The 23,542-nt window shown below is 41.3% G+C and overlaps 1 protein-coding gene across 2 annotated transcripts; it reads left to right on the plus strand.

Moving 5' to 3' along the window:
• The first annotated feature begins 13,290 nt into the window (after nt 1-13,290).
• nr2f2 (nuclear receptor subfamily 2, group F, member 2) lies at nt 13,291-20,209 on the plus strand. 2 transcript variants are annotated; one of them, XM_062461654.1, is made up of 3 exons: nt 13,291-14,502; nt 15,427-15,972; nt 17,808-20,209. In XM_062461654.1, exons 1-3 carry the CDS (start codon nt 14,046-14,048, stop codon nt 18,080-18,082), a joined length of 1,278 nt encoding a protein of 425 aa, XP_062317638.1. In that variant the 5' UTR covers nt 13,291-14,045; the 3' UTR covers nt 18,083-20,209. The 2 variants fall into 2 exon arrangements, with proteins under 2 accessions (XP_062317638.1, XP_062317639.1); XM_062461655.1 differs by having other exon boundaries at nt 13,292-14,502; nt 15,445-15,972.
• The last annotated feature ends 3,333 nt before the right edge of the window (nt 20,210-23,542 follow it).

Here is a 23,542-nt window from a genome sequence, read left to right on the forward strand (position 1 = left end):
AGCCACTGAAGGAATCCAGGCCCTGTTTTTTATAATTTATTTCTGGTGGGTATAAATGTCAGCATCCTTTGTGAGGATTACAAAAAAATCCCACATCAGGGCAGGGCTGATTGTTCCATGTGGAATCGTGGGAGTAGAATAGAGCATTTGATTTCAGATAATGTAGAACGAGACAAATGCCACTGGACTGGCAGGAGCCTTTTGTCTAAGCCTGGCTGTAGCTGGAGACTAGAATATGAGACAGTCTATGTCAGCGAGTGCTTGAAGAGATGAGAACGTCAGTGTGCGGTATGGATTTCACTGACTGTTATAATACAATTTGTCAGGTCTTACCATATCTGTGACAACTGGAATTCATCTCCTTCACCTTTTATATTCCACCTCATTATGCCATGCAAAGCAACCTAAGATCCTAATTTGTCACCGTGTAGATCCTTTACTGGGCAAAGTTCTCCTTGAATATACAATCTGTAGAGTTATTACCACAACAATGGCATAATGCTAACACTGGAACGAGGACTTTGGCAAGCAGTTTTAAACAATTTACCTGTCTATCTAATAGAATGTCATGATCGTGGAATGACAAGGGAAGTGTGAAGGGAAGTGTGAGTCTTTACCCTAAGTAAAGGTCGCATAGTGCATTTAAGTCACACCTGCCAGTGTCTTCATAATGTACAAGTGGTCAGAATTCACAAAGCAGATTACTGACAATTTGTCCATAACTGTGTTTTGACTCAAAGTTCAATAACTTGTTCAGTAATCGGTATATTGATTGCAAATGTCATCATGTGTTAGTATAGAGTCAGTCATGTGGCAGCCAGAACAATCCAAGGGCCCCATTGTTCATTCATCAGCACCCCTGATTGGGCCCATGTCTTGGTTAGCTGCAGGCCTGCCAGATAAAGATCAGTAGATGATTGGGCACACACATTCTTAACATGGCTGACCCGTGACATCTCAGAGGCAGGCGGGGAGCCTGTCATTATGTGTACAATGCACTGCTTTCTTCCCTCTTATCTTTACCGATGACATTGAGAGTTTTCGCATTAACTCATTAACGACAAAACTCATCATTAAAGGCATCAAGGGGACTAAGGCGTGGTGCAGTGGCAGTGACACTGCCCGGAGGAATGTGACCAAAGCCCTCAAGCAGCCTAATGGAGACCTTAATAATCCTTAGGGGCAGTTTCAGGGCTTGTTGATCTGTAGTTGTCAAGTCAGCCATTTTCATGTCATCATACTCAAGATTGTTCTTCCAACACAGAGCTTCTGGAAAATATGTAGGTTTATGTCACTTTGTGGTTTCAGGATGCTCTCAGACATCAGCATGAATGCAGTATGTGTCACGGCCACAGCCGTGCCCCCCCCCCCGGTTTCAGTTTTTTGCCCTGCCCTAGTGTTTCCCTGTCATTGTCTTCATCTGTTCTCGTTAGCGTTATTGTGTCCACCTGTGTGTCGTTTGGTTCTGTGTATTTAGGTTTCTGTTTTGTGTCCAGTCTTTGTCTTGTCCTTACCATACCTGTCCGTGTGAGTACCCTATCTGTTCCCAGTTTTGAGAATAAAACCCTTGTTTCTGCTATGCCTGCCGACTCCCCTGCGTTTGGGTCCAACCCCACCTCACGCCGTGACAGAAGGACAAGACCACAAATGGACCCAGCAGAGAGTTCCCCGAACCCTTTCCTAGGGACCCGACTTGCTTTTGGTGGACCCCGAAGCCTGCAGCGGAGGGCCCACCCCAAGTCCTGGTTCCGGCTCCAGCCCCAGCCTGAACCCCGACTCCAGCCTCGGTCCTGCCCTGGGCCCCTGCCTCGATCCTGCCCTGTGCCCCTGCCTCATCCTGAGGTTGTGCCGCCCTGCGCCCGGACGAACATGGTTGCGCCGCCCAGCACCCAGAGCACCGAGGCTGTTCCTGCCGGGGAGTCTCGGCCGCCTGCCGCCGGTACCCAGCCCCGTTCCTGCCCTGTACTCCAGCCTCGGTCCTGCCCTGGGCCCCTGCCTCGATCCTGCCTTGTGCCCCTGCCTCATTCTAAGGTTGTGCCGCCCTGCGCCCGGACGAACAAGGTTGCGCCGCCCAGCACCCAGAGCACCGAGGCTGTTCCTGCCGGGGAGTCTCGGCCACCTGCCGCCGGTACCCAGCCCCGTTCCTGCCCTGTACCCCAGCCTCGGTCCTGCCCTGTGCCCCAGCCTCGGTCCTGCCCTGTACCCCAGCCTCATTCCTGCCCTGTGCCCCAGCCTCGTTCCTGCCCTGTACCCCAGCCTCGTTCCTGCCCTGTGCCCCAGCCTCGTTCCTGCCCTGTGCCCCAGCCTCGTTCCTGCCCTGTGCCCCAGCCTCGTTCCTGCCCTGTGCCCCTGCCTCGTTCTCGCCCTGTGCCCCTGCCTCGGTCCTGCCCTGTACCCCAGCCTCGTTCTTGCCCTGTGCCCCAGCCTCGGTCCTGCCCTGTGCCCCAGCCTCGGTCCTGCCCTGTGCCCCAGCCTCGGTCCTGCCCTGTGACGCAGCCTCGGTCCTGCCCTGTACCCCAGCCTCGGTCCTGCCCTGTACCCCGGCCACCTCCTCCGCCCGAGACTCCTGGCCGCCGCCTCCTCCTGCCCCCTCGTCCGCGCCCCCTCGTCCGCGCTCCCAGGCGCCCCCTCGTCCGCGCCCCCTCGTCCGTGCCCCCTCGTCCGCTCCCAGGCGCCCCCTCGTCCGCGCTCCCAGGCGCCTCCTGTCCCCTGTGCCCGTCCCCTGTGCCTGTCCTGCCCCCGTCCCCTGTGCCTGTCCTGCCCCCGGGTGGTTCCCTGGACCTGCTCCGGCCTCCGGGCCACAGGCCTTCTGCCCAGCCTCCAGGCCGGCCCCCGGACCTGCGCCGGCCCTCTGCCCTGCCTCCGGATCGACCCCCGGACCTGCCCCGGCCCTCTGCCCTGCCTCCGGGTCGACCCCCGGACCTGCCCCGGCCCTCTGCCCTGCCTCCGGGCCGACCTCCGGACCTGCTCCGGCCTTGTGGGACGTCCGGTGACGTCCCTTGAGAGGGGGGTACTGTCACGGCCACAGCCGTGCCCCCCCCGGTTTCAGTTTTTTGCCCTGCCCTAGTGTTTCCCTGTCATTGTCTTCATCTGTTCTCGTTAGCGTTATTGTGTCCACCTGTGTGTCGTTTGGTTCTGTGTATTTAGGTTTCTGTTTTGTGTCCAGTCTTTGTCTTGTCCTTACCATACCTGTCCCAGTTTTGAGAATAAAACCCTTGTTTCTGCTATGCCTGCCGACTCTCCTGCGTTTGGGTCCAACCCCACCTCACACCGTGACAGTATGTGCCTTGTACACCCCTAACAATCACTTAAATATAGCATTGTGTATTTGCTGGGGGTGTTCTTACACCTGAGACAGAAATGGAATCATCTTCAAATAAGTCATATGGTGGATACTGATTTTTTAAACACACACTGTGTCATGCAAAAGGCTTGATAGTTCAAATGGTGCTTGTGTGTGTATTTACACGTGTGTGTGTTTGGGGTAGGGGGTGGGGACGGGGTGTAAAACTGTGTTTAAAACAGATCTGTCACTGCTGCCTTTTCTCTGTGCTGCTGGTTGTTATGTCACCACAATTACGCCAAGGGAAAAAGGGGGAAAAATGCCTGTGAAAGATTGATAGCTTTGGTCTGTGGTTCAATTGTAAATTAGAATGCAAGTCCCCCTGGGATACAAGGGCTCTATTTGTGATTAAGAAAGAGGCTCCATAATAGACTGATGGTGTAAAAGTTTGCCCCCTCTAACAAACAGGCAATTAGCTTGATGAAATGGCTCCTACTTTTTAAGCGTCCTGGATATGTGAACCGGTATTATAATGAACTGTCTGATAGTTTATGATATTAATTTCACCTTGAGCTGCAGAGGAAGTGGTGTGGTAGCATATTAGGGCTTTGTCCTGTATTATAGAATTAGCACTTCCCCAGCACAGGAACACACAATGCAAAATGAACAACAGAAAAAGTACAAAGCAGACCAGGCTATTAAATAACAAAGATGCTACTGGCAAATGCCAAGCATTCTGTACATTATGCCAGTAAGAGAGCTAGTTTCAAAACTTTGAATCACCTCATGAAGCCGTAATGAAGTAACGGTCAGGCCTTGCAGTTCTTAAAGTTGCGTCAAAAACTGACTGTTTTCTTTCTTTATTCTTTGTAAATGGATCACCACCTCTTCCTTTTTCTATTTTCTTTACGTCTTCTTCCAAATAACTTGTTAGGGCACCTGCTTAGATGGTCTGAGACTTGTGTGGTCTCACAAGACAGTTAGATTGGTTGTGGACTTGCAATGAGTCAATGAGATCGACAAATACCATAGGCAGAGATAACCCCAAACAGAATGCCCTGGAATAATCTAATATCAAATTGCACTGCATGCTAATTGAAAGATAGAGTATTGGGCAATGAAGGGAATTTTAGTTTTTTGCTGGGAATAATAGAAGTGAACTTGTAAGCAGTGGCACAGTGAATACACAAAATCATTAATAAGGCAATGCAGTGTTTTGAGGATGTTGGAGGCGATCTGCCTGCCAGAAAGGGTAAGAGGGGGCAAATGTGGAAGCAATTACTTGAGAATGGTGACTCATTGCATTGGAATTAAGTACAAAGTTGTCCTCATTTTTGTTCATTTACTTGTCCATCCCTGAAGTTGCCCTATACCTCGGACGCTATAAAAATTATTTGTACATATGGTTTTTCACACGTCAACATTTTCTATGGCTGTTACTTATATTCCACATGACAAACTTTAAAGGCAAACATGTCGTAGGGCTCAAGTCAAAGAATATTATGATCCTAACTCTTTTAAGGATAATCTTGTCCAGCTTCACAATAATTGTATTGGTGTAAATTACTTATTGCATGAAGGTTCATTAAAGAAGGAAGCTGACCAAGTAAAATGGGGTGATTACTAAAGATATATGCAAACACTGCACTAATAGGGTCATCAGGCTGTTTACATATGATGAGAATGCTGACTTCCACACTGTTCATTATGTAGAGTGAGATTTCATTAGAGAAGCCAACCTGACTTGTAATTTGAGTCAGTGATTAAACAAGGTGTTGGCTGTTGAGCTGCTCAGCAGGCTACACTTGACTTTGCATCGTCTTCAAATTGACTCAAGGATAAATAAGGAGCTAGAAGGCCATGGCCTTGTGGTGTTGAGATCTTGGCATTTTGGCACTATCAAAAGCCCCTCACTGTCTGGAGCTGTGCCCTTCTACTTCCTGAGATGTAGCCCAACCTGTCCAGCCACACCCTTTTCAACAGCCACAGCTCTGCTAATGTTTCATTCATAAAGGAAAGTCTAGACCGTGGAGGGCCAAGTGGTGGTATTAGTTAACACTTTTGAACAGTCTGCTGATCCTGTGAAATGATAAAACGCCTCTTTAGACATAAATTGCATAAGGGATTGTATCTCTAACAATGCAGAAATGGCCTAGACAAAAGTCTTCCAACTTACTTGTTCGTATTAACAAATATTCAAACAGGAATATCATACAGGGTAAAGGATTAGTCGTTCATGACCTCATACGATGAATAGACAATAATATGGGTTCATGGTCAAGCTCTATTCTCTTGACAACTGACCCACAAATAAAAAGCTTGTGAAAGATGCCATTTCATACTTGTCTTCATTCAGGAAGAAGAGGGTACCTTTTCAATATCTTCTACAATAGAGGATCCAAAAACCTATCATCCTTGCCGTCGTTCAATATTCCACTAAACTAGTGGGTCTGAACAGAATTCATGAGCTAGATAATAGGTAGATATTATTGAATATTTGGCAGGGACAACAATGTGTACACTCAGGGATAGGAAGATGGACAGGCATGCACTTTACTGTCCGTCTCACTCCAAGAAAACGGATTGCAGTGTGAGTACCACTGAAATCCTTGGGTGAGAATTTCCCTGTAGACCTCCATTGGACAAAAGGAGTCACATGGGACTGAAAGTAGTATGGTTCTTGCAGCTGGTTGGTTATGTTGTGATAATGTAAACATTGCCCAACTTGTCTGTGTAATTGATCTCAAATCTTGTTTGACAATATTTTTTCATAGCAGACACATCACTTATCTGCTAAGCATTGCTTAGGTTTTGGGGAAATACCAGCACTCAGTAAATCTTATGTTGAGTTTATGAAGACAGGTAAAAGACCAGTGTTGATCAATAGATGTGTCTGATACTCTCAGGCTAATGTTGTATGTATTTTGTTACAAAACAGTACAGATAAATAACTCATTTTTCTGTGTTCACTTTCCAACACTGACAGAGTGACAGGCATATTTACTGCTCTTCTGACAACTGTCTTATAAGTGTTGATAAAATATCAACTAGCAAAGACTGCCATTACTTACTTGGATATTTCTGTTGTTTATACAAAGTTGTATATTTTTTTATTCTGGTGTTCTTCCTCTCGCTGCCACTTGAGGCCACCCTATTTGTGGAAATCCATCAGATGCATTTCACAGTGCAACATAATGCAAAACATTTGAATCTGATGACATAGCAAATTGTATTTATATGACATGCATTTGTATGAAATAAGCAAAGAGAGAGGAGTTTGAGAAGTTTGTCTCACAAGTGGTGAGATCAGGGTTCAGAATCAGAATACTTGAATTAGACATACTTTCATATCTTGGCACAGTTCTATTCACATGTGTACTGCAAAGTGCAAAAACGTAGAAACATATTTCAAGGTGACAACAGTGCATTTCAATCCATTGTTTTTTGTTTCGTTTTTTTTTCAAATTACTTTAAAGAATACTGTGTTATGAGCAAGAAACAGAAAACCCCCAGTGAAAATATTGATATATGATGACGGCTAAGTTCAATACTGCCAACACTGAAATTTCTCTTTGTTTTGTTAAACTTTTTTCAGATACTAAGACAGATATGCAATATACTTGAAAACAAGGGACCAGCCCATGCCAGGACAGCTCAAACCTCAGTCCATGTCTTCCAGCGGCCCTCATTAGAAAACAAGCTGCTTCCAATTACGTACAATGCACAAGCCAAATCAGTCTTTCTCTTGCCCTTCCTTTTTGATTACTTCTGAAAATATTTATATTTCTTGATAACTTGAGATCCAATGGTTGATGATTAGGTTCAGGCTGAGTCAGTGAGAGTAACAGGATGTATGTGGAAAACCTTTTTTTATATCATTTTACATCCTCCCCTACCAATGTAGACCTTTTATTTTCATGCTACATCATAAAAATGTCAGTTTCAAGCCTCTAATTGGTTCAAATGTAAGGCCTTTGCAACTGAGTAAGCTCTATTTTTGTCCTGTTGTTTGACATTTTCAAATAGTTATTGTAACAGAAATATAATTGTGCTTTTCTTCAATTACATTCAATTGGAATGGTGGATATAAATCAGGAATCATTTTGAAACATTAACTCATTCGATCGGGAGGCAATTAGACACAACTAAGTAAGTTATTATACAGTTTATTTCCATTGTTGATTGTACAATTATAAGACAACAATTACCTTTACAAGGTTTATAAAAACAACATATATTTTATACCACAAAACATTGCTGTTCAGCAAATTCATGACATGTGATGCAAAAGTTTGTTACAGCCCAGCATGGGTATGGTTATTTATTATGGTAACACCTACACAATTTAAGATTAAGTATCATGAATGTGTTTGATTTCTAGAAGGATTGAAAGCACATCAGTAATTGTTACAAACTAATAACTACACATTTTCACACATCCATCCTCTGTTTGTGAAGAGGGGAGGTACACCACCAGGCGGCTTCTGCTATCAATCTCACTTAATCACAACAGGTGAACACATCTACACCATGTGACAACCTGTGTCTTGCTAAAAGATTGGCTGTTAAAAAATGGTATCCTCTGTCTTCCCTCAGCATGCTACAGTAGCCTACATCACCTACCTGTATACTAACCTATCTACAACTCCATCTCTTAATTACATCAAACAACTCAAGGCAAGATTTATGTTGTGTCTTTGTTGTTCTTATTGACCATCATAATGTTTATGATTCAAACACTTTAAGGAGACAGTAACTGTAGCACACTGGGAGTGAGCCTAAGTAGAGATCATGGAGACAGATGAATCCTTTACTGTTTAAATTGACATTTTAATCTGTCAATGGCAAATTGAACTTTGTGAGCTGATCTATTGCTTTTTACATAGGTCCTTAGGGCAAAGACACAACGAGAAGAGTGATACACACTGCTAAATGGACTTCACAACCAAACATGCACACACACATGAACACACTGATAAAATGCACTAAAACTATCACACTTCAGAGGTACTGCTTTAAGTTAGAGGTGTGACCATTTTGAATAGCTGATCTGAAGATTTATGGATCACAATGTTTGGCAACTTCCAATCCTAAAGCCCAGCAAAAAAAATAATTGCCTACTGAGGTTAAAAGTAAGTTCAGTTTTTGGCACATTCACAAAATATATTTGTTTGTCAATGTTCAAATATGCTGTGACTTCTCATAACTTACTTATCATAGAGTACATGAATAACTCTTTAGTTCTCCAGTCAAAACTTTCCGACAGTTAGTTATGTTTCCAACAGTTAGGGTTAGGGTGAGGGTTAGAGATATAAAAATATATAACACGTGATCAATTCTTTATGATAATTGTCAACAGGTTTATCTGAAATACATGGTGTTAAGTTTGTGAAGATTGATGTAGCAATAAGTATAACTTAAGGGAGGAAAAGGTATTGTGTGTAATGGGTCTAAACTTATAGCTCCTCTTCTATTGTCATCCTTGGACAACGAGGCCCTATTGGTTTGGTGGCAGACTGGACACATATACTCACTCTGCGATCAGCAGCTGCTCATTTGCTTCTGCTGCATTCTGCCAATCACAATTGTATGTTCAACACTAAGAAGACTCCCAAAACCAATGCCAAATGGTTTTGAGGAAGTAGGTTGAGGACTTCCAAGATCTGTATTTATTTGGGCATTCTGCTCTACTAATTGACAGTTTGCATTTGTTACAGTTTGCATGAACACCTTATCTGTTTCATATTTTCAAGATAATGGTTAACATTTTAAGGAAGACAAATAATTGTATAATTTTAAATGTGACTTTCTGGTCACAGGGAGATTTTAGAAGTCTGATGTGGAGTCAAGGAAGAATGATGTTTCTTCCTTGACTCCTTGTCATCTAATTCAATCAGACTCTTCAAGTTGATTAGCCTGGTTAACCTTTGCTCCCAGTTGGGCCTGGAAGGGTTAATCAGGAGACCTTCAGTCAGTATCTCTCTATCTCCCACTCCACGAACTTGGTGAAGGGAAAGATAAGATTAAAGTGAACTTTCATCCTCGTCTTTCCTTCTATCCAAGGCACGGGGTATCATCTGCCGCTTGACCCACACGACGCAAAGTAAAAGAAAAATCCGAGTTATATGATCAGAATTTGGGCATAAGCCTTCGTTCCAAATTTGACCACATTTGACAAAAAAATCAAGACACCAATCAAGATGTATGTACGAAAAAGTAATCTCCAATATATGCTTATTAGCCTAACTGCTTTCATGTTGATTATTAGTTCGAGCATTCGTCGGCCAAATCTGTCGAATGTTTGTATCACTTCAAGAGATAGGCTACAAGCTCGAGTGTTTGCTTAACCTGTTACATGAGTGAAAGGCTTTTCAAAGCACGGGCGTGAATTTCAAACACTAACTTGGCCAAGCACTATTTATCGATTTACCTAACTGTGGTTCTCCAGATTGGGGCACATCTTACAGCCCTGTGTCCCCGCGCGCTTTTCTTTATAAACAATAATAAAGCGATTTACCCTTTTCACGGCGCCCTGAGTATAAAATCGTTAAAGATCTTGCTATTTGTGTGTGATCAGTAAATATTTAGCACGGTAACATCCTCGAGTCTAGTCCTAATCGATGTGAGTCCCGATGGGGTGCGCTATTGTGTTTGGAAGCTTGCTGAGCCTGTGCTTCAAGATTCTGTCTAAAGGACAACCTTATAGGCTAAGGAGCGGCTTATCGGGGAAAGCTTTATACCTTTAATTAGCTCTTATGTTCATAATGTGCATTTTATTAGCCTAATATCCAGACAAAATAGCTGTTCTGGCATGCTATTACTTTGACTCAGGTCTGTATTTTAGTCTTCTAGTGCAGTATTTATGCATTCTACCATAAAGAACTAACGCTATAGCCTACAAATCTTGTAAATCATACAGTGAACTTGTAGAAATTGAAGTGACACACACACACATACACAAACTATCGTTCTCACTAAAATAATTATAACACTTAACGATGGGCTATAAATTATAATAACAACACGCATACTGATAATAACAATCATAATTATATATTTTTTAAACACAAATAATACTAAAACACATTTATATTCAATAATTGAGTTAGAATGCGTACATTCTATTATGTTTTCTTATAAATAAATAGGGATGTATCTTTTTTATAGTTAAGTTTAAAATGCGTGCAATTAGGCTTCAACATCACAGCATTAGAGCATCATACCAGTTATTGCCCGCTAAAAGACAGGTGTCTGTTCTGACTGCACCCCCTCCCCTCTCATTCTCAACCAACCCACACAAAGCGGCAGCGTAGAGGTGCGATTTGACCATAGGCTGGAACAGAAAAGGCGCACCGGAGTAGGCTATATTCTTGCTGCATTATTATCCTATACTTTTCTCATTTCTAGAGGCACAGGTTTGTCAATGTTCTGTCCAAGAAGAGAAGTCAACATACAAACAAGGTTCAGCACATTAGCCTAATTGATTAAGTTGTTTAATAATCTTTTTTCGCTCTCTTAATCTTTTATACGCTATAAGTGACTTTTCTAAAAAATATTTTTTCTTTCATTCCGGTGGAAAAGGACACCTTTTTCCGTTGAATCTGAACAATATCTCGAAAAGAAAGAAAGAGAGAGAGAGAGAGAGAGACAGAAGATTAAGTTATTCTGGATAGAGAGAAGATGCAACACACTACGGACGATTCGACAACATATGCATTTGGTACGTTTGTGAGAATATGTAGCCTATACGTACAGTATATGTCTGCCTCACAATCAATGTAATTCACCAACCAATAAGACTCGCCTATATGTAGTAGCCTACCATAAAAATAAGACGATCATAATCATAATCAATGATTAGCTTGTCATGAATCATCCGTCCTTCCACTATAGGATATTGTGAAAATGGTTGAATATTGTAAGTTGTGCAAACCATATTCGATTATTAAACATATTAGCCTATAATTAATGGATCCAGTTGTAGCTTTAATGTTATTTCACCTTCAAATCCCTATGAGACATCCAAACAATTATTTTAGTTATACGTTAAATAAACAAACTACTCACCAATGCAGTGTGACATGTAGAATCCATAATTAAACTTTAGAACTAAAGATTTGTTATCTACAGGCGCACACAGTTGGTCTATGTCTAACGTAGGTTTCCCTACATTTAAAAACATAAAACTACGGTGTTTACCTTATTCCGCGCTCATCAGAGCACCTTACGGTAGTTAAACAGAAAATCACACACAATTACGACGTTGTCTGAGCCATTAAGATGAATATTTCAAGAAACAGTAGCCTAATCAGTCTGAAATGAGCCAACGTTATTGCGCTTTAGTCAGTGTGAAAGACAGGGGACTGAAGTTTCCTTGGTGGATGGCGCTTCTCTAAATGAGTCTGTTTTCGAGACCGAACGATTCTGTACGCTAGGGGGCACCCATATACTGTATTTGAGCCTAAGATCCTGCATGTTGCAGCAGTTTCTTTCACTGACAACCTAAGCTGTGATTTAACTCTGTACATTTTTCACTGAACCCAACATTGACAGCACCTAGTGATTTTGAAAGTACAGCTACCACAAGTAAAGCTGTTGAAAACTGACAATAATCTAACAGTTATAGGCTACTTGCAGATCACATAGAGCACTTGCCTATTAGCCTATTTCTCAAACTTCCTGAATCAGTGTCTTTGCGTAAAATAATAGCCCTATCCTATTCTGTGTGTACTATATAGGTTGAAAAGTTAATGAAAATGTTTGATGATGTAGGCCTAAGTGTTTTTCTTCCTAGGAGAGACTCTGCTTTTAATAAACGAGAAGCTGTTAACTGATTCTGATAGACTGATAGACTGATAGAATTTTTCACAATGCTTTGGTCAGTAGGTTATTCCAACAGACCTAGGGCCTAAGGTCGTGCTGAACATTTCATAACACTCCCTGCATTGAAAATATGCAGGAACTACAATCATAGTGACACCTTTATCGGGATAGCAGTATAGAACTACGTTTAATTATTGCCTTTTTCTGCCCTAATTGTTTTAACAGTCTGTAACTTCTAAATTCGACCTGTTCTGCTTCAACACTGTTATCGTAAGAAATATGTAGGCATATTGTCCTCGTAAATCTTCTCTAAATGTAATCAGTAGTTGGCTGCTTATTGTGCAGGCCTAGTCTGTATAACCTATTTTAAAATAATGATGTTCATGTAAGCTATCCTTTATCATGCTTGGTGTTGGGATGTTCTGAAAGAAGAAACTCATCCATCCAGTATGGACTGTCCCAGATGCGTTTATGCCTCAATGAACATAAACAAACCTAACATTTAGAAAAACGGTCTTATAGGCTACTTGTCTGAAAAACGTTTAAAAAAATGACAATATTTTTTTTATAAACAGGCTATTTAGGAATTAATATTTCGCTCGGGCTAGGCTACATGAGTCAAAAAGGCCTATTATCATAGCTTTGTAGACCTATATTTCATTTGGATTCTTAAATATTAATCAAATGCGTCTGTTATCTTGTGTGTGTAGTAGGGTAACAGCCTAACAATCTCTCCGGGTAGCCAACAATAGGAAAAATATTGATAATTTTAGACTATTAATCATCATCCTTCTTAGAGTGGGCAACTAATCACTAATTTAAACTAATCATCTTGGACATTTTGTTGCATTATCCCACACAGAGAAGTGAATCCGGAAAGATTATTTTATTTTGCAGACCATATTGTCGATTTTTTTGTTAGCCTATTCTACAAACACGGTACCCCATCCTAATACTTCTCCTTTTAGGACCACGCAGCACTCCCGACCCTTATCCGTGCTTTGGCAAGGCACCAAGTAGCACAAATGCCGACTAGCCAATGGGGTTCAGGGGGAGGTCCGTGAGCTCTGACCAGTCAAACACAGTCACTTTCCTTATATGGCAGCTCATCTCCATGGTAACGTGTGCTAAGTTGCAGCAGTCGTGTCAAAGTTCACTATATAGAGAGCTCAGTGAGCTGATCAGAGAGAAAGCATTCTGCCTGCCCAACTCCTACAAATCGCAATCATTTCCTAACCTCCCCCTTTTTAACATATTTGATCACTTTGATTCTCTATTCTTTTTCTTATTATTTTTCTGCGCATGAAGGAGGTTCTAGGTTGTGATCTTTTTGTTTTAGAAGGCAATCATTTGCTCGTCGGAGAGTTGACTTCATTCTAAGCTCCCAAGCATTGGCTTCAGTTGCGCGCCGCTGCTCGCGCTTTACCTCACAAGAAGAAAAAGGAGAAGCAGCAATATTTTTTTACCAGTTGATGATTTTCCTCAAGACTCGTGCTGGAACTTGATAGCACTCGCTGCCAGTGTGTACATCAATTGCGTTTTATGCCGCTGTCACGTCGTGTGCAATTTGCTGTTCGGTTTCTTGAATAGCCATACCTCGTCTCATTATTACAATCATTTAGTCAACATTTTTCCCTTGATGGGTCTCCTGGATGGCTGACTGTAAGCGCCCCTGGACTTGGCCTTTACGCGAAAGGCAGCGACTCAGCTCGCCATCACATCAGTTTTGAAACGTGAGCTTCGCAGCGGCTGCAACAGCGATAGCCCTTAGATATCTCGACATTTTTCGGAAGATTCCACGGACATTTGAAAACAGTAGGGTATTGACAATTACTTGACTCGCCTATATTGAGTATAACGTTTTGCATTCCTTAGGCTAAACGATCATCGCTACACCAAAAACGGCAGACAAAAAGTTTCTTTTCGTTGACTGATAGATATGGCAATGGTAGTGTGGAGAGGCTCCCAGGACGATGTGGCTGACACTCAAGGTACTCTTTCTTCGCAAGCCCAAGGAGGACTATCCCTTCCAACCCCTCAACCAGGCCAGTTGAATCTGACAGCCTCTCAGGTCGCCCCTCCGACCCCTCAGACACCCGTCCAAGGACCCCCAAACAACACGCAATCTACGCCGACAAACCAGACGACGCAGAGTCAATCGGAAAAGCAGCAACCGCAACACATAGAATGTGTGGTTTGTGGTGATAAATCTAGCGGTAAACATTATGGCCAGTTTACTTGCGAAGGGTGTAAAAGCTTCTTCAAACGGAGCGTACGAAGGAACCTCAGTTACACATGCCGTGCCAACAGGAATTGTCCAATTGACCAGCACCATCGCAATCAGTGTCAGTACTGTCGCCTTAAAAAATGCCTAAAAGTTGGCATGAGACGGGAAGGTATTGGGATTTTTGTTTTCTTACTGATGTATCTGTCATGTGAATCCTCGTGCGGTGAATGAATTGTGTAATTGTATGCTTCGGTCCACTATATCCTCTCCCGGGTCTTCCTCTCTCGGCTGTACGGCCGAGACACGCAATGGAGCCGCTTGCTCTTGTGCTCGATACGGAGCTCATCAAACCTACATTTTAGCGTTCGAAAGAATAGTTCCAGTCTAACGCATTATTTTCTATTTCAGTCATGTGACTGCGATTCAACACTTTAGAATTTAACATTATTCTTGATATGGATGGTCAGTCAATAGATATTCATCTGGATTTGAATACAAACGCGCTATTATGGCGAGTGTCGAAAGAGGACAACGTGTGTGTAGGCTAGCCCTTATCCCCCATTACTGTTTATCTCGATCCGAAAGCGGGGCTTTAATCAGCATAAGGCATACATAGCATATATCTTAATTGTGTTTCGTGTTTAGTCTAAAATAGTTTGTAGTATAACTAGCTAAATTGTTCACTAAGTAGGTTAAAGGTAGGCTAAAGCATGCAAGGTCTGCCTTTCCCTATTTGTAGGCTACTCATGTTGCTGAGGCCCAACAAAACAGCCAAATTTACAGATTTATGCAAAGGCATTCTCTACAATGTTTAGTTGATTGGAAAGGCTCAGGTTGTGTAGATAAGGATGCTAGCAACATGTAGGAATATGCATCTCAGCCATTGCTTAAAAAGTGTTCTGTCTTAAATACAAACACAGGATAAGCCATAAGCCTACACTTGGAACATGTAGGCATCTTTGACAATCAGAACAATGGCGATTGCTTATACTCCCATTCATCTCAATTTGACTGTTATCATGTAGCATTACTGCGTGCAAGGTCAGAATACATGGTCTCATGATGTATAGAATTCAGGTATCAATATCTGCAGTTTCTCTTTTTACTGCAGCGGTGCAAAGGGGACGGATGCCACCCACACAGCCACACCACGGCCAGTTCGCCTTGACAAATGGGGACCCACTGCACTGCCATTCTTACTTATCCGGATATATCTCTCTTCTGCTAAGAGCGGAGCCGTATCCTACGTCCCGGTATGGCAGTCAATGCATGCAACCCAACAACATCATGGGTATCGAGAACATTTGTGAACTTGCAGCCAGGATGCTCTTCAGCGCCGTGGAGTGGGCCAGGAATATCCCATTCTTTCCAGACCTTCAGATTACTGACCAGGTGGCTCTTCTGAGGTTGACCTGGAGTGAGTTGTTTGTGCTCAACGCCGCGCAGTGCTCCATGCCTCTCCATGTGGCTCCACTTCTTGCGGCGGCTGGCCTTCACGCCTCCCCCATGTCTGCGGACAGAGTGGTCGCCTTTATGGACCACATTAGGATCTTCCAAGAACAAGTGGAAAAGCTTAAAGCATTGCACGTTGACTCTGCTGAATACAGCTGCTTGAAGGCAATTGTACTTTTCACTTCAGGTAAGCTCCAATGAATCCGTTGGGTGTGCGTGTAGTAGGCTAGGCTTATGCATGTGTCAAACATTTTAAACTCATTGTTCAAAAAGGGGTCTAGATTATCAATTGAAGACAATAAGGTAATTGAAATGTCAAGTTAGCCTACGGCCTGTCGTAAACCCTGGGTAGCCGATTGCAGCGAGAGCATAATGGGCGTCCATTTGCATTGAATGATTTAGCAATAATATAATTATTTTCGTTCAATTTGTTGAGAATCCATCCCCATGTACTACTTTACCCTAAAGTAATTTACAATCACACATACGATTTTTAGGATATCATACAAAGTTTTAGTTTAATAAAGAAAGTACGTAAACATAATGTCCCTATGCAAGTGTTCCTTCAAACTCTGCGAAATAGCATTAAGCTATGACACAGGCTACTTGCTATTGCTAGTGTGAAATATCACAGGACTGACGATGAGTTGTCTCTTTAGTAGTACTTTACTTATCATTAGTAAGCTTATATGTAGGCCTATGTCCAATCTCTGGTTTATATGTGCAAATGCACATATAATTGCACAAAATGACAGATTGCACAAAATGACAGATATAAATGATGTCACCCCTTGGGGGAGGGGGGAGGTAGAAAAGGAAAGACTTGCTTAATGCTCCATTCACACACATTACAGCCAGTCCCACAACGTAGGCTTTGTCAAGCCACCAAAAATACAGGAATTAGAAAATGCATAGAAGCATACGATTTGTTGCCTTATGAAGGCACGTTTAGATTGATGTGCTCAATCATTAAACTTGTTCTAACTGATATTCTATATATTCAGATCTTCTGGACACACTCTCTAACTGGGTCATAATCCAAACGTGCTGGCTATATTCTTACAGTCCTCTACATAATTACATTTAACTTTTAAAAAGGTAATGGTCGTGCGGAAATAATTTGCTTCATACATTATAACGCTAGGCAGTATTTTGTATTCACAATTACTATATAGCCTAAATGCATGAATGCTTTTTTTTTTTTTACATCCTTCGCATATTGGTCGACTTTTAATTATAACACTTAAGGTTTATTTATTTACATTTCCTACCGAATATGTCATTGTACACATATCTTGGCAGTGTAACTAGTCACGTTGTATAGCCTACTCAATGAATGGGTATTCATTATATCTTAAAATTCCGTATCCCCCAACTCATTTAAACGAGGTTGCCTGTCGGGTTGTAGTCCTACTCCTGAAGCGAAATGTGCAGAGGTCACAACTCCTAACCCTTTCCCCTCTTCCGTGCGTGCGAGCGTGCATGTTTTTGTCGGCGAGAGAGAGAGAGAGAGAGAGAGAGAGAGAGAGAGAGAGAGAGAGAGAGAGAGAGGGGGGGGGGGAGTGAGAGCAATCCTAACTGGTTCTATTTAGGAAAACTCTTGTCAGGTTCAAGTGTACATTTACACATTTATTAGCACCACAGATAGTTTTTTTCATGAAATAGACATATTAAATGATGAAAACTCAGTCTTTTAGGACAATTCTTATTAAATGATAAGGTCAATTCAACAAAATATAATACATGGAAAGTGCTGTCTTGAATAAACAATGGATTCAGTATGAACATTGATGTAGGTGGTAGGCCTCCATTGCTGTCAGAAATACTGTACATGTGATATCATGAGGATTTCAGTCTATTAGACTATTGTTGTATGTTATATGAATATATAGTATACATATATGCTTATTGGATATGTCAGTTAATTTATGAGCATTGTGGTAATATTTTACAAATTTTCTATGTATTAAAAGTTTATATTTATGAAACCAACATGATTAATGTTTTTCTGTCTTCCTCTAGATGCTTGTGGCCTCTCAGATGTGGCCCATGTGGAAAGTTTGCAAGAGAAGTCTCAATGTGCCCTGGAGGAATATGTTCGGAGCCAGTATCCCAATCAGCCAACTCGTTTTGGGAAGTTGTTACTTCGCTTGCCTTCGCTCCGCACAGTCTCTTCTTCAGTCATAGAGCAATTATTTTTCGTCCGATTGGTAGGTAAAACCCCAATTGAAACCCTCATCAGGGATATGTTGCTTTCGGGGAGCAGTTTTAACTGGCCTTACATGTCAATTCAGTAAGCAGAAGGAATGAACAAAGGGGCTAAGACTACAATGGTTAGAGCCTCTTTTGTAGAAGGAAAACGGCTGTTACACGAGCTCGCTTTCATGAAGAAAGACATTGTGAAATGACTGTGAATTTTAAAATTGAGACATCCAGTGAACTTTCAAAATGCAGATAAAAGCTCCCAGTGTCATTCGGAACAACCGGCTTCTTATCCATTTTTTAAGAAAGAAGAAAATGAAACAAAAAAATATGAAAAGGATTTTGGTAATCCTTAAAAGGAAAACAAATCTATAAAGTGCATTTAAAATGAAAAATTGGAAAAAAAAACTTAAGGGAAAAGAAAAAGTAAGTTTTCTTTTTCCAACCTACTTGTCCTGTGTCCATGTATCTATAGCTGTGTTTTGTATTTTTATTTTGTTCCTTCTTTCTGGTTCCAAACCGGCATATGTGATTATGTAGTACAGGTGGTGTTCTTTTCTAAAACCATGAATTATTTTAAAACAGTAAAGTAATGTACAAATGTTCTTCAAGAATTAAAATTTAATCCACAGCAATAGGAAAAGGCTTATGAAAATACATGCTTAATGCTGCAAGCGCACTTACTCAAGATGGCCCAATTAACTGGGAAAGGGTGTTTTCCAGTTTTTAGTGTAACTTTTTGACCCAGCTAAATAATTTGCTCGTTTTAAAGGTTGATAGATGGACTGTCAGGGTCCAGTTACTTCTGTAACTGTTTCCAGTTAGGCTAGTCAGTGGAACATCCGCTCTAAACTGAGATTTTACAAGGGACAACTGCCTATGCGACGGTACAGGCCACCCTAATTCTACCTTTAAATGGTATTAATGCAAATGAAACCCTCATACTTACATGTAGCCTTTAAGTATCTCTGTTCAACGATGATTCATAGCCTATAGCCTAAACTTTGGCTAAAGTAAAACAACTATCCATACCTATTTTCAAATGGTCATGGGTCATATGTTTTTACATTGCTGGAAAAGGGTTTAATAGCAGTATTATTATGACCTCCCTGAAATGTCACCCTTCACTTCAAGCATTAAGTGCCTGACAAGCGCGATGTAATTTCTTATAAAAATGTTGATTAAGTAGGCCTATAGAACACGATTAGATTTGAAACTTCAGTCTTATGCTTGAGCATTTCACTTGAAAACATTTATTAGAAGCAGTATTGTTGTAAATATAGGTCAATTCATTTCAACGAGTTTTCCTTTATACAAAGTATATGTGATTAAGAAATCTGTGGTTGCCATTTTTTCGGTAATACAACGTCTTCAAATTAAGTGGCAGACTTAGCTAGTAGCACTGAAAGTTATGTTTGTAATGTATATACATATTACGACAAATGTTTTCTTTTCATGTATTTAGACTGTGAATGCATGGCCACAGGTCGCTAACCTATTTTACCTTTGATATATATAAATGTAAATGTTTTTTGACTGTATAGATATAATCTGTGCATTCAGTACACTAGCCCTTGTATTTAAAAAAGAAACAAAAGTTCAATATTAGGCTTAGACTAAACAGGGTGAGCTGGTTTGGAAAGGAGTACTATTTTGACTTAGTGTTCTGCTCCTTCGGTCTACGACAGATGCCTTGTGTGTGTGTGTCTGTGTGTCTGTGTGCATGTATGTGTGCGTGTGTGTGTGAGTGTGCGTGCGCGTGTGTTTGTGCATGCATGTGCACATGCGTGCGTACATGTGTGTGAAAGCTAGCAATTTTGTCCTTGTTTTGAGGCTTTTCTTCAACACACAAGACACCATGTTGTGGTCGGATAAAAAGGGATCATATTGTGTAGTTGATTGAATACTGATCTTTGGCTGTTCCCATGCCACATATGGACCAGAGAATGATACATGATTGTAATTATGAACAGTTTAAACTGACCCACGTTTTTATATAAATATATAAAAATATATGACTGCAGGGTATTGATAACGTATAGATACTTTTTTTATGACGATTATTATTATTATTATGATTATTAATTGCAAGTGATACATGTGAGTGTGTGTGAAAGTTTATAGTTAAACACAATTCTTGTTTGTTTGTGTTAGCTTATTGTAAACGAGCATTCTGCTGTAAATTTGTTCTTGGTATTAAATTATAATTTATGAATTTGAAAACAAAAGTTTACTATGTTTGCTTATTACCATTGAAACTATTGTATGTGTGCGCGTGCACATAGTCCTGTCTGGGTCAAAGTAGGTGTGAGAGAGAGATAGACAGACCGAGAGAGAGAGAGAGAGAGAGAGAGAGAGAGAGAGAGAGAGAGAGAGAGAGAGAGAGAGAAACAGAGAGAGCAACAGAGAGAGCAAGTTTACATTCTGCTTAAATTCCTCCTTCTGAGAGGAAGAGAGAGAGAGAGAGAGAGAGAGAGAGAGAGAGAGAGAGAGAGAGACTGGCTTCTTTTGGTTGACGATTATTTTCTGTTGTCTCAAATATGCTGGCCTTGGTAACAAGGCGTGTGCTAGTTAGTTCAGTCACTAAGTTAACTTAAAGTTATTTGTTACAAAAACGGAGATAGATTGTGGGTTAACCTGATATTGTGATGTTACATAGGCCTAATTTATTTCAAATTCAAACGTTTACTGTCCAGGCAATGCCTTGTCGGTTGACTATAAAATGTAGGCCACTTGCAGTTTATGAAAAATGCATTTAGAGGTTATAGCCTATGGTTTCCTTACTTTAAAGTTGAAAAGATAGACCTCAATCCATTAGACAAACTTTTTAACACGACGGACTCCACCCCAAGTTTAGCAGTCTTTTATTTGAAATTTGACGATGGAGATCAAGCGTGCCGTCCCGGCTTCAAAACTATCCTTTAATCTGTGTCCCCGTAGTCAATACTGCAACGAATGCTATGGCCACGGTTCATGCATAAGAGAAACCATACCGCAAAAGCAGACAGAGTCATCAATAATAGCTATTAGGCTATAAGCCGATATCTGTCGAAACGCCCCAATATTTTCATAACCTATAGTGATTGTTGTTATCCTTGCTGTTCTTGTCAAAACGAATCTAGGCTTCCCGGGGCAAGGGTGAAAAGGAATAGGCTATTTATATGACAATTTCTTCGATTCCAAAAACACTAATGTTAGCTACCTCAAGCCCATTTGCTTAACTGCTATATCTTACCATGCAAATCCATTAATATAGGGCTAACACTGAATACCGTTTTCGTAGACTAAAGGCATACTGCTAACATAAGATAAACGTTTATTTGAGACGACATTAGCTATATCTTACAATTGTCAAGGATAACTCTACATTGAATGCCCTTTCCCTCATTTTTAATGGCTCATGCCATTGGCAATAATTTTGGAGTCTTTTGGACCACTGCTTTACTGGTGTGGATTTTAGTTGACAGCGTGTTGAAGCTGAACTATTATTTGCACTTATTCTCCTTTATTAACAAACTAATGAGTCACCACTCAATCCAATGTCATATTATTAAATCCTTGAGGAAAATGTACTACTTCAATTGGCGATTAAACTTCGCATAGATCGTAGGGCCCTAACTAAAACAGATTTAGCTAAATCTTTGTCTTTGCTTTCCGCTTTTGAATGCTGCAGTCCCGCCAATATGTCCTCTCTCTCTCTCTCTCTCTCTCTCTCTCTCTCTCTCTCTCTCTCTCTCTCTCTCTCTCTCTCTCCCTCTTTCTGTCTCTCTCTCTCCTTTTCGCTGTCTCTTTCTCTGTCGGTCTGTCTCTCTCTCTCTCTCTCTCTCTCTCTCTCTCTCTCTCTCTCTCTCTCTCTCTCACACACACACACACACACACACACACATGTTCAGAACTGTCGTTTATGTACGTTGCACTAGTATCTTATCTTTCAAAATATATGGACCCATTAATTACCTCGTTTAAATTATGACATGCGTTTTTGTGGCTGAACTAGGTCCCTAATGCCATGTCCGGGTGTCCACATGCTATAGCCTACTGTATGTTGCAACATTCATTCAATATATCAATTGATTTCTTGCATTAGTTATCTGATAACGGATAACTGATCATCCAACACCACCGTATACACACACAAATCTCTTGGGAGCTCGGGCAATCCTCTGTCTTGAGGGAGCTCCAGTTCGCGTGTCCTAGATAGACAAGAAAACGAATTATAAGTCATGACATTTTCTCACGACTTTGACTGATAATCTTCCCTCCAAAAACTCTTATAGGTGAACTTCTCATCGATTCGAATAGGCCTACTCAAATAATACATCCTAATTTGAGAGGCAGGTCAATGTGGTCCGACGCCAGAAAACCCGGTAGCCTATACTGCCTGTCACTACCCAGTAAAAGTAAAAGGGACGTCATGTTTTGCAAAAAGACGGTATAGGCCGAAAGGGACCATTGTTAATCTATCTTGCTCGATTTAGTGTTGAAGACATTTGGTCTATCCTTAATTGTTGGCCTTCTATAACAATACCTGTTTAGGTGTGTTGGCCTAAAGAATACGTCGACAGTCGTAGTCTTGTCAACTTCAGTAAGTATTCTACTTTGTCATTTTTTAATACAGTGTTTTAGACAGATCTCTGTGCCCGGCGTCATGCGTTCTCTCTAAATGTTAGAAAATTGTGCCATCTACCCGCTATTTAAAGAACTGTCACTTCCAAGACCTGCGGAGTCCTCGGAAAATTTGACTGTCCGCTTGCTGCTCAGTAACTTGTGCACGTGTTCTTCCATCTTCTATGTATCTATGCAATGCATGCATGCATGTATGTATCTATCTATCGATCGATCGGTCGGTCGATCGATAGATATCTCTTTAATGTGTATAATGTGATAATAGGCTAATAAATGTAGTATGTTATTATTAGGCTATAGGCCCACTGTGGAAGCGATGGTTTTGCATTTGCCACAGTAGGCTACACCAAACCTTAGTGAATGTTATGCCGGTATGTCATCATGACGTCGAATAAAATTGCGTGATCCCAGAGTTTTAAATAAGCACTCCTGCAATTAATAGTTTCCCCCTGATCCAAATGAGAATTATCGGGGATGCTAAGCAGAAGGGCCAGTCGACACCAGTATGGCAGTATGGAAAGAAAGTATCAGCCTTTCAATGTGGCACTACATTCAGTGGCTATGGGAAGGGAAAAAAGAAAACTGCATATGGGAGGGAATAACATCTTTGCAATTCTAGCATAAATAATAATTCATTTTAAATTCAATACATTGGCATCCCTGGATGAGCGGACATAGTTGGCTAATGCGCGCTCCAGAATGGTCGTGGGAGCTGAAGAAGTTGGCCACCTCATTTGCAGTTCCACAAATTGGCCTGCAGGACAGGTCCCACCGAACTTGGAGGCTGAGCAGACTGAGACAAAGACGCGGGAACAACTCGACCAGACAGGACAAGTAAGGACTTTATACATTCTTTTTTCTTTACAAAAGTAATTACAACAACACTTTATTATTTCAAATTCACATGAATTAGGTGACATCACAGATGA

The sequence above is a fragment of the Osmerus eperlanus genome, chromosome 5, assembly GCF_963692335.1.
Source record: "Osmerus eperlanus chromosome 5, fOsmEpe2.1, whole genome shotgun sequence".
Taxonomy (NCBI): Eukaryota; Metazoa; Chordata; class Actinopteri; order Osmeriformes; family Osmeridae; genus Osmerus; species Osmerus eperlanus.